At 44.8% G+C, this 18,032-nt stretch overlaps 1 protein-coding gene across 6 annotated transcripts in view; it reads right to left on the bottom strand.

Annotated features, from left to right (window-relative positions):
• The window catches only part of LOC139387030 (zinc finger protein 521-like), a 174,488-nt gene that overhangs the window by 133,606 nt on the left and 22,850 nt on the right, over positions 1-18,032 (bottom strand). For all 6 annotated transcript variants that reach the window (XM_071132997.1, XM_071132996.1, XM_071132992.1 and 3 more), the window contains exon 3: positions 10,704-10,907. Coding sequence is in view for 3 of the 6 variants with exons in the window: in XM_071132992.1 (XP_070989093.1) it covers positions 10,704-10,907 (204 nt within the window). In the remaining 3 variants the exon portion in view is untranslated. The remainder of the gene's footprint in view (positions 1-10,703; positions 10,908-18,032) is intronic.

Consider the following 18,032-nt stretch of genomic DNA (forward strand, 5'->3'; position numbering starts at 1 on the left):
TACAAAACACGGTCCGCCAGCAACTAGTTAATGATAGTTGTGGGTATTACTGAACGTTTCCATGCCGCTGACCCAAAGACTTGTTTTACTTCGTACCAGCATGTTGGTGTACGAATTCAGACAACGAGAACATATTCAGAGAGCCTTAATGTAATGAAATTCTTTATAAAGGCTTGAAAATAAACAGAGCTAAATCATTAACAGAGAGAACTGAACAGTATGCCTCTGTGTTCCCATGTCCCTATCAAATTACATCAAATGGCTGCAGTATTGCCTGCGATGTCTTGCTAGGAAATAGTGCAACTCATTGTTTCATAGTACATGAATATACCTCATTTGTATTTTTCTCATAAATCTAAAATGTATTTTATCGGATGTTGAATGCATCGCTAAATCTCCACAGGCAAGAGCAGAAAAAGGGAAGAATTTACATAATATAAATCCATATATGGCCCAGTTCTCTCTCTCTCTCTTTCTGATTGATTTCTTTATCTGAGGGAAGCAGAAGACATGCTCTGTTTGCTCTCACAGTGGCCGGCAAGAAAACAGAGAAAGACACTTATTAAAAAGGTCATCTCACAGAGGGTTAAAATAGCAGGCCACATATCTCTCCTGAGGGACGAGCTGTGCTTCTCCTCTAGTGAAGGACACAAGAAAAGGTGTTTCTCTAGGGAGCGGGCCGGTAATGAAAGTATGACCACTAGGATGACAGCACTGTGTGCACTGTGCTATTCAAATGCCTCCAGCACAGCAGCAGTATAGGAGAATAAAATTGACACTGGCAAGGTAAGCCGTTGTGAAACCAAACTACCTTTGAATTAAACTCAGTACTGGTGCCATTGTCCTTATTTACATTAAAAGACAGTAAGGGCTACTATTAGTGTACATTTTCTTACATGCCATTACACTGTCATGTATCTCAACTATTAACATGTGTGTGCGGCCCAAAAGAAAACCCATGCCACACTGAGGACCAACCATAGGTGTCTCTTTCCCGCATCATAATCGCTAACAATGCGAGCCGGAGCAGACAATGGAAGACTGAGACTGTTGAGAGACAAAGCTAGTGGAAAGAGAGAGGCCTACGGAATAAAAGGCTGCCTCCTAACTCCTCTCTCTCCTGCCTCCTCCCCTGGGCAGCCTAAAGCCCTGACGGCAGGATGCTGATCCCAACACGGAAACCTGATCCGCAGCCATCCTGGAGCCTGGAGGGGGGCCACGCCCGCCTCCCTCATCTACCCCCACACCCAGCCCCCCTGCCCTCCGGAGCCCCTTCAGTCCTGCCCCAGAGTTAGATGACCACTTTGGGGGAGCACTCCTCCAGCCCCAGCCTCTCCAACCCTCTCCACTCTCGGCTCTCCAGAGAAGCATTCTTCCAGCCCTGCCTTGTCTTCCACCCCAGTCTGTACTCAAACAGTGGAAGTCTACCTCCGGGGGAGCATTCCTACAGCCCTGCCCCAGCCCAAGACAGTCTCTGGAGACACATTCCTGCAGCACTCTCCCTCCTCTCGCCTCTCCTCTCTCCCAGGCTATCTCTTGCCTTCCTCCGCAGTCCAGCATTAGCACGATCGATAGCACCGATCGCATCGGGGACACGAGGCAATCCATACCCCCGTGCTCCCTTAGCGCACTGCAGTGGTCACGGCTTAAGTGCATGGAGAGGTGTTAAACTTCAGCCAGACGGTGGGCAGACAATGGCAGCCATTGATCAGGGTGACATGTTATACATCTCTCTCTCTCTTGTCTGTTGGGCGTGGTCTAGTAGGCCGAGGTACAGAATGCTATAGCACCAGGGTTTGTTCTTTAAACTGTAGATCGTGTTGTTAGGTTTAGTTACCAAGGGATAGTGAGACGGTGGGTATGGGTACTCATTTGTTTGTGGTGTGCATGTGCCTTAGAGCTGGGACAATAAACCAAAGATTTCCGACACCGACATTGCCTTCCTCTTACTGAAGCATTTTGCTTACGTCTGTAATTGTCTGTGATTTTTCTACACAACATTCCTGTAGATTGTTTCTAAAACTATTATTTGGTCAACAGTAATAGCCTATGCATTACGTTGATCCCTGCTATGAAAGTATCTGCCTGTCCCTGTTTTGCTGTCGGCTGCTGACTCTCACTCCCTCTCCCCACTGTGCGCAAGGAGGATGGAGAGATGCATTCTGTGAAGCACAAAGCATTACCGTTGCTCAAAATGTTGTGGGAAAAATAGGGTTTTCAAAGCAACTACTGTTGTTCTAGTTACAGAGAGGAGAGTCACAGCTTTCTGGGAGTAGATCATGTATTTCTCACCTTTTAATATTGAGTTCATGGCACCACTTTACAACCAGAGTAGGCTGTAGTTAGTATGATGCATTGAGCCAGTTGCAGTGAATAGTCGTACATCAAGTAGCCTAGGCCTAGCGCTGGGAAGTTTTTGTATGACATTAGCCTACATTAGCCTACATTTAGTGATAGATTAATCGATAAGCCTACTTGGCAATCTAGCAACAATATAATATTTAGAGTTCCCTCTTCCTCAGGTGGTGACTAATATAGCCTATAGCCCAATACGCACAAAGATGTCTGCAAATTCTCTGAAGAGACAAAAATACATTTGATAATTCTGGATCCTGTTTGGACAGATTGCACATCCAAATATCAATCAATCATTTCCTGAATATGTTAAATGAAATAGCTTACATTTTGAACCATCTCCATTAGAGGTCGACCGATTATGATTTTTCAACGCCGATACAGATGCCGATTATTGGAGGACCAAAAAAAGGCGATACCGATTTATCGGACAATTTTTAAAATGTATTTGTAATAATGACAATTACAACAATACTGAATGAACACTTATTTGAACATAATATAATACATCAATAAAATCAATTTAGCCTGAAATAAATAATGAAACATGTTCAATATGGTTTAAATAATGCAAAAACAAAGTGTTGGAGAAGAAAGTAAAAGTGCAATATGTGCCATATAAGAAAGCTAACGTTTAAGTCCCTTGCTCAGAACATGAGAACGTATGAAAGCTGGTGGTTCCTTTTAACATGAGTCTTCAATATTCCCAGGTAAGAAGTTTTAGGTTGTAGTTATTATAGGAATTATAGGACTATTTCTCTCTATACGATTTGTATTTCATATACTTTTGACTATTGGATGTTCTTATAGGCACTTTAGTATTGCCAGTGTAACAGTATAGCTTAAACAGCGCAATGCTTAAAGCATGCAAAACGCACGAAAGTGCTGTTAAATGAATGCTTACGAACCTGCTGGTGCTCAGTCAGACTTCTATATCAAATCATAAACTTAATTATAACATACTAACACCCAGAAATACGAGCCTTAGGTCATTAATATGGTCGAATCCGGAAACTATCATTTCGAAAACAAAACGTTTATTCTTTCAGTGAAATACGGAACCTTTCCGTATTTTATCTAATGGATGGCATCCCTAAGTCTAAATATTGCTGTTACATTGCACAACCTTCAATGTTATATCATAATTACTTAAAATTCAGGCAAATTAGTTCGCAATGAGCCAGGCGGCCCAAACTGTTGCATATACCCTGACTCTGCGTGCAATGAACGCAAGAGAAGTGACACAATTTCACCTGGTTAATATTGCCTGCTAACCTTTCTTTTAGCTAAATATGCAGGTTTAAAAATATATACTTCTGTGTATTGATTTTAAGAAAGGAATTGATGTTTATGGTTAGGTACACATTGGAGCAATGACAGTCCTTTTTCGCGAATGCGCACCGCATCGATTACACGCAGGACACGCTAGATAAACTAGTAATATCATCAACCATGTGTAGTTATAACTAGTGATTATGATTTATTGATTGATTTGTTTTTTACAAGATAAGTGTAATGCTAGCTAGCAACTTACCTTGGCTTCTTACTGCATTCGCGTAACAGGCAGGCTCCTCGTGAGGCAGGTGGATAGAGCGTTGGACTAGTTAACTGTAAGGTTGCAAGATTGAATCCCTGAGCTGACAAGGTAAAAATCTGTTGTTCTGCCCCTGAACAAGGCAGTTAACCCACCGTTCCTAGGCCGTTATTGAAAATAAGAATGTGTTCTTAACTGACTTGCCTTGTTAAATAAAGTTGTAAAATATATATATTTATTTTTTTAAATCGGAAAAATCAGCGATTTACAATTGTTATGAAAACTTGAAATCGGCCCTAATTAATCGGGCATTCCGATTAATCGGTCAACCTCTAATCTCTATTATCTTACTTGGCACTGGATATATTATCTAGACTATCTATATTATCTAGAGCCCTGCCATTAATGTAAAGCAACTGTCCATAAAAAAAATGGTTGTATTGGTTTTCATCAAGCAAAAGAGTAACATATATCGCTATATAAATTTTGTCCATATCAGCCAGCTCTAGCACCTCACCTCAAAATAATTTATCACTGATTTATAGTTAGTGCAAAAAATTTAAAATTGATTGCGATATGGATTTGTTTTCCATACTGCCCAGCTCTAATGTGCCTGCATGGGTATTATACATATCTGTCTGCATGCATTCTGAAATCTCCTCAAGTAGACAGTACATGGTAAATATTTACTAAGCTAACTATACTGAACAAAAATATCAATGAAACAAGCAAAAATGTCAAATATTTTACTGAGTTTCAAATCACATCAAATCAAATTGTATCGGTCGAATACACATATTTATCAGATGTTATTGCGGGTGTAGCGAAACGATAAAAAAAAAGTTAATGTTCATATGAGGAAATCAGTCAATTAAAATAAATGCATTAGGCCATAATCTATGGATTTCACGTAACTGGGAATACAGATATGCGTCTGCTGGTCACAGATACCTTAAAATAAATGAGCCTCACAATGGGTCTCAGCTTCTCGTCATAGTATTTCTGTGCGTTCATATTTCTGTGCATTCAAATTGCCATCAAAAAATGCAATTGTGTTCATTGGGGCGGCAGGTAGCCTGGTGGTTAGAGCATTGGACTAGTAACCAAAAGGTTGCAAGATCAAATACCCGAGCTGACAAGGTCAAAATCTGTCGTTCTGCCCCTGAACAAGGCAGTTAACCTGCTGTTCCTAGGCCGTCATTGAAAATAAGAATTTGTTCATAACTGACTTGCCTCGTTAAATAAAGGTATAAAATAAATTGTCCATAGCTTATGCCTGCCCATACCATAACTCCCCCGCCACCATGTTGACATCAGTAAACCGCTCGCTCACATGTGTGGCCAGTTGGATGTACTGCCAAATTCTCTAAAATGACGTTGGATGTGCCTTATGGTAAAGAAATGAACATACAATTCCCTGGCAACAGCTCTGGTGGACATTCCTGCTGTCAGCATGCCAATTGCACACCCCCTCAAAACTTGTGGCATTGTGTTGTGTGACAAAACTGTACATTTTAGAGTGCCATTTTATTGTCCCAGCACAAGGTGCACCTGTTTAATCAGCTTCTTGATATGCCACATCTGTCAGGTGGATGGATTATCTCGGCAAAGGAGAAATGTTCACTAACAGGGATGTAAACACATTTATGTACACAATTTGAGAGAAATAAGCTTTGTGCGTATGGAAAATTTCTGTGATCTATTATTTCAGCTCATGAAACATGGAACCAAAACAAACAAATAAGAATATCTACTGCAACAACAATTTCTACATTTTCCACAAAATCCTACTCATTCTCAATATCAGGATTGGGTCCAGTCAAGCTCTGAATAGGTTTCCTAAAAATAAAACGTAAAAAAGTGATTTGTAGAAGTGGAGGATTCAGTAGGTGCTGGTTGTTGATTAGAATGTGGTTTTAAAAAAGAATCCATGTGTGAGCTGAGAGTCGATGTAAAGCTGATTAATTGGTAATGGATGCCAGCCACATAGGAAGAAGACTCCCGACTGAAACACACACACACACACACACACACACACACACACACACACACACACACACACACACACACACACACACACACACACACACACACACACACACACATATACACACACACACACACACACACACACACACACACACACACACACACACACACACACACACACACACACACACAGTCTGCTGTATCTCAAAGTGTATTTTTCCTCTCCCTCTGTGTTTGAATACCTATAGAGTGGTCGTGCATAATGCTCAGGTTTTACAGGGGTTCTTAGCCAAACTGCAGCATTCCAGCATTCAGCAATTAAGTCTTATTTATCCGTGAGATTGACATTAATAAAGGCCTTTGCTTAATTCTAGGATAAATAATATGCCTGAGTTGTTAATTGTGACCGTGTCTAGATAATGTAAGACCCTGTCTATAAGTCAGAACATGCTTGACTATTGTCTTGCTCAAAATGCTAAAAAGAAAAATCTGAAAACATTTCTCAGCACTTTAAAGGTGCCCCTAGAAATATACCTCCCTTTGTTCCCAATCAAATCATAATAGGAAAAAGGTAAGGTATCAAACAAATCAAAGAGCTATTAGAAATCGGCAATACTGTTAGAAGTCAATGGTACAGCATGAGCTTCTTTCCTACTCTACCTTTAATGAAATGGCCTTTGTGCAATGATTTCATATGTATGCCAAATATAATGTGCTGGAATCAATATTTGTTTGATGGATTGCTGGGTGTATTGAGAGGAGACGGCTGAGGGCTCCACTCAAGTCAGGAAAGTCATAATTTGCAAGTGCACATTCAACAGATTTCCACACCTTTTGAAAAGTAGTCTAGGCACTCTCTCCTATACACTTTGCTTGATTGGCTTCCTGCTTGTGAAGCAGTACACACATAAACACATATACTGACACACATACACTATCGTTCAAAAGTTTGTGGTCACTTAGAAATGTCCTTGTTTTTGAAAGAAAAGCAAAACATTTTCTCATTAAAATAACATCAATTCGATCAGAAATACAGTGTAGACATTGTTAATGTTGTAAATGACTATTATAGCTGGAAACGACAGATTTTTAATGGAATGTCTACATAGGCGTAATTATCAACAACCATCACTCCTGTGATGTGCTTTTCTTTCAAAAACAAGGACATTTCTAAGTGATCCCAAACTTTTGAACGGTAGCGTACATCTATGCGCCCACACACGTGAGCAAGACACTGTCCATTCAGTGAGACATGCTTCCTGCTAATGGAAAATCTTTGTAACACTCATATGGGATATCTTACTGGTTGTTTGGAAATCTGAGATCACTCTGAAGCAGTCCTGCCCTATAATTTGTGGTTGGCTGGTTGCGGATTGCAAAATATGAAATCAAACTATGTCTGTGTATAAACAGAGGAGAGTATATATTGCTGTCTGATAGGACAATGTTTACTGTAGCCCCCCTCTTACAATGGAACTCCTAACATAAAGTAAGTCTTCCTCTTCAAATGAACTTCACTGATCTCTCCCAAAAATGACAAGAAGAAATTTGTGTCAGACTGTTTTTCTCATCATGGGATAGGACGGTATAGGATGGTACAGGAGGGTACAGGACGGTATAGCACAGTACAGCAAGGGACAGGACGGTACACGACAGGACGGTACAGGACAGGATGGTACAGGACGGTAAATGGAAAGGACGGTACAGGACAGGATGGTACAGGACGGTACAGGACAGGACGGTAAAGGGACAGGACGGTAAAGGGACAGGACGGTAAAGGGACAGGACGGTACAGGACGGTAAAGGGACAGGACGGTACAGGACGGTAAAGGGACAGCACGGTACAGGACGGTAGGGACAGGACGGTAAAGGGACAGGACGGTAAAGGGACAGGACGGTACAGGACGGTAAAGGGGCAGGACGGTAAAAGGACAGGACGGTACAGGACAGTAAAGGGACAGGACGGTACAGGATGGTAAAGGGACAGGACGGTAAAGGGACAGGACGGTACAGGACGGTAAAGGGACAGGACGTATAGGACAGGACGGTACAGGACGGTAAAGGGACAGGACGGTACAGGACGGTAAAGGGACAGGACGGTAAAGGGACAGGACGGTAAAGTGACAGGACGGTAAAGGGACAGGAAGGTAAAGGGACAGGACGGTAAAGGGACAGGACGGTAGAGGACGGTAAATGGACAGGACGGTAAAGGGACAGGACGGTAAAGGGACGGGACGGTAAAGGGACAGGACGGTACAGGACGGTAAAGGGACAGGACGGTAAAGGGACAGGACGGTAAAGGGACAGGACGGTACAGGACGGTAAAGGGACAGGACGGTAAAGGGACAGGACGGTACAGGACGGTAGGGACAGGACGGTACAGGACGGTAAAGGGACAGGACGGTAAAGGGACAGGACGGTAAAGGGACAGGACGGTAAAGGGACAGGACGGTACAGGACGGTAAAGGGACAGGACGGTAAAGGGACAGGACGGTACAGGACGGTAAAGGGACAGGACGGTACAGGACGGTAAAGGGACAGGACGGTAAAGGGACAGGACGGTACAGGACGGTAAAGGGACAGGACGGTACAGGACGGTAAAGGGACAGGACAGTAAAGGGACAGGACGGTACAGGACGGTAAAGGGACAGGATGGTAAAGGGACAGGACGGTACAGGACGGTAAACGGACAGGACGTATAGGACAGGACGGTACAGGACGGTACAGGACGGTACAGGACGGTAAAGGGACAGGACGGTAAAGGGACAGGACGGTACAGGACGGTAAAGGGACAGGATGGTACAGGACGGTAAAGGGACAGGACGGTAAAGGGACAGGACGGTACAGGACGGTAAAGGGACAGGACGGTAAAGGGACAGGACGGTACAGGACGGTAAAGGGACAGGACGGTACAGGACGGTAAAGGGACAGGATGGTACAGGACGGTAAAGGGACAGGATAGTACAGGACGGTAAAGGGACAGGACGGTAAAGGGACAGGACGGTACAGGACGGTAAAGGGACAGGACGGTACAGGACGGTAAAGGGACAGGATGGTACAGGACGGTAAAGGGACAGGACGGTAAAGGGACAGGACGGTACAGGACGGTAAAGGGACAGGACGGTACAGGACGGTAAAGGGACAGGACGGTACAGGACGGTAAAGGGACAGGTCGGTAAAGGGACAGGACGGTACAGGATGGTAAAGGGACAGGACGGTACAGGACGGTAAAGGGACAGGACGGTAAAGGGACAGGACGGTACAGGACGGTAAAGGGACAGGACGTATAGGACAGGACGGTACAGGACGGTAAAGGGACAGGACGGTAAAGGGACATGACGGTACAGGACGGTAAAGGGACAGGACGTATAGGACAGGACGGTACAGGACGGTAAAGGGACAGGACGGTACAGGACGGTAAAGGGACAGGACGGTAAAGGGACAGGACGGTAAAGGGACAGGACGGTAAAGGGACAGGACGGTAAAGGGACAGGATGGTAAAGGGACAGGACGGTACAGGACGGTAAAGGGACAGGATGGTACAGGACGGTAAAGGGACAGGATAGTACAGGACGGTAAAGGGACAGGACGGTAAAGGGACAGGACGGTACAGGACGGTAAAGGGACAGGACGGTACAGGACGGTAAAGGGACAGGATGGTACAGGACGGTAAAGGGACAGGATGGTAAAGGGACAGGACGGTACAGGACGGTAAAGGGACAGGACGGTACAGGACGGTAAAGGGACAGGACGGTACAGGACGGTAAAGGGACAGGACGGTAAAGGGACAGGACGGTACAGGACGGTAAAGGGAAAGGACGGTACAGGACGGTAAAGGGACAGGACGTATAGGACAGGACGGTACAGGACGGTAAAGGGACAGGACGGTACAGGACGGTAAAGGGACAGGACTGTAAAGGGACAGGACGGTACAGGACGGTAAAGGGACAGGACGTATAGGACAGGACGGTAAAGGGACAGGACGGTAAAGGGACAGGACGGTACAGGACAGGACGGTACAGGATGGTAAAAGGACAGGACGGACAGGACGGACAGGACGGTAAAGGGACAGGACGGTATAGGACAAGACAGTACAGAGTGGTAAAGGGACAGGGTAAAGGAGAACACCAAGTCCATGAAAATCCCATGGAGGAAACCTTCAGCAGCTCATATCATTAGTTCTCTGAGCCACCTTGTCAGAGTATTTATAGCAGTGTTCTGTTTATCCATCTCAGGTTCAATGACACAGTCTGCCAATGGCACCCTTCCTTCTCTCGTCTTCCTCCCAGGGTCCCAGTAGACATGGACGATGCCTCCACACTAAGAGGAGAGACCTCACTATAGTAGGGATCCACTTACCAAGGAGGTCTGGTTACAGTGAGACCTCAATGACATTGGCTTTGACTACTGGTGAATATGACTGTGTGGCTTGGTGGAGTATGTAGTAGAGTGTGTGGCGTGGTGTAGTGAGGTGCCTAAAAACTCAAATGATCAGTACGATAAGAGGAAGTGTGGGTGTGTGCATACATACACATTGTGTTGTGTGTCTGTGTAGTAACGGCAAAGGAGAATGGAAACTATCCATATAATGCATGCAAAAAAAATAGAGTTTTTGTGAGTGTGTCATACTGGAATTCTGCCTATTTCATGGCATGCAATGTTCATCTAAGGTAGACTAGTGCTGCAGTCAATTACAGGCTGTGTGGTGAAGTACCCAGCTCACTATGGATTCCTATGTTTTTTTCCAGTGGGAAGACTGGATTGGGAGAGATAGAACTGACTGGTGGAGAGGGAAGGGAAGCTCGGTGGGCTGAGCGTTGTTTACCTGTCAGCTGGCATTGATTAATCTTGTGTTCGGTGAGATCACTCAGCGACTCGAACACCTGCTGGCAGCTGTCGCAGCTGTGCAGCGCGGCCTCCTCCTCCTCCTCCTCGCCTTCCTCTGGAGAGAGAAGCCTCTTCCTCAAACGCCTGGACCCGGCCTGAGCCTCACCATCCTCCAGTCCGCTCTCGAGGGCGCACTCTGGGTCTGTTGGAGTCACAGGAAACAACACAACACCACACAGTTAGTTGAGTGACCCGGAGTGGAGAGGAGAGGCTACCTCTGGGTGACAATAAAAACAATCTCTAGAGTCCAGTTTTAATAAAACAATAATAAAAAGTGTAATAAAGATGGAGGTTCCTTTTGGAATACTGTAACTCAAGCATAACATATCGAGTACAGACACACACACACACTGACATGGAAACACACTGACATGGACACACACACACTCACCCGCCGGCCACCACCGTACGCACACATGCACACACACACACCACTATGTTATTAAAAATGGTTTGATGTTGTGTTTGTCCTCAAAGTACAGTGTATGAAACTAGCCGGATGGGAATATGTGTTGTTAATACATCCAGGATTGCAGGCCTTGCAGGTTCTTCCAAATTTGAGAGTTCCACATGAGAACGCTGAACTGCATCACTCTGGATGTGTCAAAGGAGACAGGAAACTACCCATGTAATCTAGACTTCCAACCTGGAAATGTTGGCAAATTATGAGAAAGAGAGAGAGGGAGAGAGAGAGAGAAGCAACACACAGGGCTGAGATTAGTGTGTGTTACGCTGTCGTCACAACACACATCTCTGAATTATTCAGCCTTGCTCGCAGGCAGCCGCGGGTCACACACATCAATATTCTTCAATCCATCTGCAGTTTTGTCTCTTGTTGGCTTTGTGCTATAGTAGTGCCAGGGGTGGGCCGACTACCGTGAACCAAGACCTACCAGTCTACGAACCAGGACTACAAACTACGTAAACCCAGGGAGACAGACAGACAGACAGCACCAAGGTCCAGGTGATACTACTACACTCTTACAACAACACAACAAACCCTGCATCGCTTGCTAATTAATCTTAAACATCTCCATTTAGAGAACAGTAAAAAACAAAACACATATGGTAAACAAACTGGTGGGATAATATCAGCAGCATCTTTCAGATTCAGCAGGCAGCATTGCCTGCAGTCCATTCTCTCTCTCCCCTGCTGTGTCTCTCCCATTTCAATACAATAAGGCTGATTACAAAGCCATACTCACAATTAAACAATCATGGCCCCACCGGTCTAACTCCCAAAGCTTTCTGGGTAGTGGAAGGAGCACTCCCTACACTGACTGGCAGCCATTTTGAGTCCCACTGCCAGTTATCTTCGAACATTGCCTGAAACCTCTTGAGGGAACATTATGAGCAGGACTGCCTAGCATACAGTTAAGACCGCTTAAGGACATGGGGTGGGTAGGAAGTAGTGCATTAACGTGTCTGTGGCACTGTGTTGGCATGAAGCCGGGCTGTACATATGTGGGCTACATGTTGGCCGGCCATTTTAAAGTCTTTCTCTGGTCGGTCTGTGGGGTGCTCTTAACAGTGTGAAATTCCTCGGAGAAGAGGCGTTCCAAAACTCATCAAGGCCACCCAGGATTTTTCCTTCCCCCCTCCCTCCACTCCACTCGCGGCCAAGTATCGATGTAACATCACACCCACCATTGTCCTTCCCTCTTGGCGACGGAGGCTTTCGGAACATGCCCTCTAAAAATATCAGCGCTATAGTCCCCGCTGGGACCACCACAGAACAGAACAGAAGGTGTTTCAAGAAAATGAAAATCCCAACCCAATCCTCGCAGATGCAGGCCTCGCTGGGCTCTCTAAGGGGAATGCTGCTTTTGACTGAGGCCAAACGCCACACAATATACACTCATGATTCATCCATACTCACAGGCCCAGCAGCAGAGCACGACTCCAAATGTGCCACAAAAAACTATCTAAGAAACGTCAAGGTTTTTCACAGGCACCAGAAAGTCAAGTGAAATTACACTTATTTTTGTTGAAGACTCAATCAACGGAAGCCTTTATGACACACACATATACGCAGAGCATTCGGAAAGTATTCAGCCTTTTCCCACATTTTGTTACATTACAGCCTTATTCTAAAATGGATACCCCATAATGACGAAGCAAAAACAGGTAGAAATGTTTGCAAATGTATTACACATTTTTTTTAAATGAAATATCACATTCAGACCCTGTTCAGTACTTTTTTGAAGCACCGTTAGTAGCGAATACAGCCTAGAGTCTTCTAGGGTAAGACGCTACAATGATCTCTCTGTACTTTGCTCCGTTCATCTTTCCCTCGATTCTGGCTGGTCTCCCAGTCCCTGCCGCTGAAAAATATCCTCACAGCATGATGCTGCCACCACCATGCTTCACTGTTGGAATGGTGCCAGGTCTCCTCCAGAACTGATGCTTGGCATTCAGGCCAAAGAGTTCAATCTTGGTTGCATCAGACCAGAGAAGAATGAGGCCTCCCGAGTGGCGCAGTGGTCTAAGGCACTGCATCACAGTGCTAGCTTCTGGGTTTGAGTCCAGGCTCTGTCGCAGCTGACCGGGAGACCCATGGGGTGGCGCACAATTGGCCCAGCATCGTCCGGGTTAGGGGAGGGTTTGGCCGGCAGGGATGTCTTTGTCCCATCGTGCACTAGCAACTCCTGTGGTGGGCTGGATGCAGTGCACGCTGACACGGTTGCCAGGTGTACGGTGTTTCCTTCAACACATTTGTGCTTCTGGGTTAAGAGGGCATTGTGTCAAGAAGCGGCTTGGCTGGGTAGTATTTTGGAGGACACACAGCTCTCGGCCTTCACCTCTCCCGAGTCCGTACAGGAGTTGCAGAGATGAAGTACCAATTAGATACCACGATATTGGGGAGAAAAACATTTTGTTTTTTAAAGAAAAAATGAAAAAATTAAAGGACCAGATAATCTTGTTTCTCATGGTCTGAGAGTTCTTAAGGTGCCTTTTGGCAAACTCTAAGTGGGCTGTTTGATGCCTTTTACTAAGGAGTGGCTTCCATCTGGCCAATACCATAAAGGCCTGATTGGTGGAGTGCTGCAGAGATGGTTGTCCTGTCAGAGTGACCATCGGATTCTTGGTCACCTCCCCGACCAAGGCCCTTCTCCCCCGACTGCTCAGTTTGGCCGGGTGACCATCTCTTTTTATTTGATATTTTCAAAAAAGTCAACTTATTCTTTGGGTTGCTGATTCAAGAAATCACAGCAAAAGGCAAAAAACGCAACTAAAGTAACTTATAAAAACATAAGCATTCCCCCCTGAACACCACTAATGTCAAACCAGTGTCCTGTGGATGTAAGCCGGAATCCTTGCTTTCTGTACATGAGACTGACCCCACATACCTCCCCTTTAAACTGGTGTTGTTTAGGTAAAGTGCTGAACGTGTGTGTGGGGGGGGGGGGGGGGGGGGCTCACAGTTTACAGGCCCACCACCACACCAAGTCAATACTAAGGATCCTGAGCCTGTCTGGGTCTTTCTGGGTCTCCTACAGCAAACTGGGTTACACAATGCCGTTGGTGGTACGCCAAATAAAAATGTGATTCACATTTTCAAACAATCCATTTATATTTTCCAGCGTTGCTATACATTTGGGTGAGGTTTTTTTCTCGATTGAGTAGCCTCGTTTCACTGCCAAAAATGTTTATTTAACAATCTAGTGTTTAGCGAAATAACAACACAATGTTAAAGTTAGAATAAGTTAGCCTAGTCAAATAATTAACATCCAATCACATTAACATTAACGGGAATTCCACTAACGGTCCATATGTAGCCAAACGTAGCTGCTGCTCATGTTGGTATCTGAACTGATGGTGCAAAAGCCATGACAGGGAGACATAGTGGAGTGGTTTAAAAAAGTTGACAAGTTTAAAAAAAAAAATATCAAATGTTATTGGTCACATACACATGGTTAGCAGATGTTAATGTGAGTGTAGCGAAATGCTTGTGCTTCTAGTTCCGACCATGCAGTAATATCAGTAATCTAAAAATTTCACAACAACTACATTATACACACAAGTGTAAAGGAATGAATAAGAATATGTACATAAAAATATATATGGATGAGCGATGACCGAACGACATAGGCAAGATGCGGTAGATGGTATAGAGTACAGTATATACATATGAGATGAGTAGTGTAGGGTATGCAAACAATATATCAAGTGGCATTGTTTAAAGTGACTACTGATACATTTATTACATCCAAATTTTAATTATTGAAGTGGCTAGAGATTGAGTCAGTATTTTGGCAGCAGCGACTCAATGTTAGTGATGGCTGTTTAACAGTCTGATGGCCTTGAGATAGAAGCTGTTTTTCAGTCTCTTGGTCCCAGCGTTGATGCAACCTGTACTGACCTCGCCTTCTGGATGATAACGGGTTGAACAGGCAGTGACTCGGGTGGTTGTTGTCCTTGATGATTTGTTTGGCCTTGTGACATCGGGTGGTGTAGGTGTCCTGGAGGGCAGGTAGTTTGCCCCCGGTGATGCATTGCGCAGACCTCACTACCCTCATGGCCAGTCAGTCATGGGTGAACAGAGAGTACAGGAGAAGGCTGAGAATGCACCCTTGTGGGGCCCCAGTGTTGAGGATCAGCGGGGTGGAGATGTTGTTTCCTAGCCTCACCACCTGGGGGCGGCCCTTCAGGAAGTCCAGGACCCAGTTGCACAGGGCGGGGTCGAGACCCAGGGTCTCAAGCTTAATAATGTGTTTGGAGGGTACTATGGTGTTAAATACTGATCTGTAGTCGATGAACAACATTCTTACATAGGTATTCTTCTTGTCCAGATGGGTTAGGGCAGTGTGCAGTGTGATTGCGATTGCGTCGTCTGTGGACCTATTGGGGTGGTAAGCAAATTGGAGTGAGTCTAGGGTGTCAGGTAGGGTGGAGGTGAAATGACTAGTCTCTCAAAGCACTTCATGATGACGGAGGTGAGTGCTACGGGGCGATAGTCATTTAGCTCAGTTACCTTAGCTTTCTTGGGAACTGGAACAATGGTGGCCCTCTTGAAGCATGTGGGAACAGCAGACTGGGATAGGGATTGATTGAATATGTCTGTAAACACACCAGCCAGCTGGTCTGCGCATGCTCTGAGGAAGCGGCTAGGGATGCCATCGGGACCGGAAGCCTTGCAAGGGTTAACACGTTTAAATGCTTTACTCATGTTGGCTGCGGTGAAGGAGAGCCTGCAGGTTTTGGTAGCGGGCCGTGTCGTTGGCACTGTATTGTTCTCAAAGCGAGCAAAGAAGTTGTTTAGTTTGTCTGGGACAGGACATTGTGGTCCGCGACGGGGCTGGTTTTCTTTTTATAGTCCATAATTGACTGTAGACCCTGCCACATACCCCTCGTGTCTGAGCTGTTGAATTGCAACTCTAGTTTGTCTCTATACTGACGCTTAGCTTGTTTGATTGCCTTGCGGAGGGAATAGCTACACTGTTTGTATTCGGTCATGTTTCCGGTCACCTTGCCCTGATTAAAAGCAATGATCCACGCTTTCAGTTTTGCACGAATGCTGCCATCAATCTACGGTTTCTGGTTGGGGAAGGTTTTAATAGTTGCTGTGGGTACAACATCACCGATGCAATTGCTAATAAACTCACTGACCGAATCAGCGTATTCATCAATGTTATTGTCCGACGCTATGCAGAACATTTCCCAATCCACGTGACCACAATTGAGAGACGAGCTGAAAGTTTTCTTTACTGACCATCATTTTCACTTGTCTGACCGTTTGCATGATGACGAGTTTCTCACACGACTGGCCTATCTGGGTGATGTTTTTTCTCGACTGAATGATCTGAATCTGGGATTACAGGGACTCTCCGAAACTATATTCAATGTGCGGGACAAAATTGAGACTATGATTAAGAAGTTGGAGCTCTTCTCTGTCTGCATTAACAAGGACAACACACAGGTCTTTCCATCATTGTATGATTCTTCGTGTGCAAATGAACTCAAGCTTACGGACAATGTCAAATGTGATATAGCGAAGCACTTGAGTGAGTTGGGTGTGCAATTACACAGGTTCATTCCCGAAATGGATGACACAAACAACTGGATTTGTTATCCCTTTCATGCCCTGTCTCCAGTCCACTTACCGATAACTGAACAACAGAGCCTCATCGAAATTGCAACAAACGGTTCTGTGAAAATTGAATTTAATCAGAAGCCATTGCCAGATTTCTGGACAGGGCTGTGCTCAGATTATCCTGCCTTGGCAAATCGCGCTGTTAAGACACTGATGCCCTTGGCAACCACGTGCCTATGTGAGAGTAGATTCTCGGCCCTGACCAGCATGAAAACTAAATACAGGCACAGACTGTGTGTGGAAATTGATTTAAGACTGAGACTCTCTCCAATACAACCCAACATTGCAGAGTTATGTGCATCCTTTCAAGCACACCCTTCTCATTAACCTGTGGTGAGACTCACAATTTTCAATGAACATAAAAGGTTTTATATGTAGGGTGGTTAAATAAAGAGCAAAATGATTGATTTTTATTATTTTATTATATGTGCCCTGGTTCTATAAGAGCTCTTTGTCACTTCCCACGAGCCGGGTTGTGACAAAAACTCACACTCATTCTTACGTTTAAATAAATGTATCGTATAGTGTGTGTGTGTGGCAGTCTTACAATAACGGCAAAAAACAACATTTGAGAGTGCGCTGACCCTGGTGCTAGAGGGGGTACACAGCTGGAGGTTTGAAGGGGTACGAGACTATAAAAAGTTTGGGAACCACTACAGTAATCTATCAGATCCGGACATGCTCTTAAACGAGGCCTCTACAGGCTGGACAGAATAACAACACATCTACTGCTGCTTGGAGGGGCTGACAGTCACACACAGAAGACAGCTATGGTGTTATACTGTATTTCAATTTTTTTGCTGTCTATTCCACTGCTCTGTTCATTTCTGGCATCCATTGGTGTGACTATTTTAATTATTTCAAGTTGCAGTTGGAATGGATGCTTATATCAGTATAGAAATGTCACAAGGGTTCACCAGATATGGAAAACATTGGCTACATTCATCTAAATTAAATCCACAAATCCATATGTTAAGGTCAGGTGGATATCTGTATATTGATTCAATAAGACCACAGAATGTATCTACACAGTGAACTGCATTCTGAAATGCTACAGTGGATATTATTGGGAGTTAAAAGCTCGTAGATGATTAGTAAATCAAAAGATTAAATTCCGGCTAGTGATTGACGCCATTTTGAGTCGCCCAGTAACGTCTTCCTGGGGTCCATCCA

This window comes from Oncorhynchus clarkii, chromosome 28 (assembly GCF_045791955.1).
Source record: "Oncorhynchus clarkii lewisi isolate Uvic-CL-2024 chromosome 28, UVic_Ocla_1.0, whole genome shotgun sequence".
Lineage (NCBI taxonomy): Eukaryota > Metazoa > Chordata > Actinopteri > Salmoniformes > Salmonidae > Oncorhynchus > Oncorhynchus clarkii.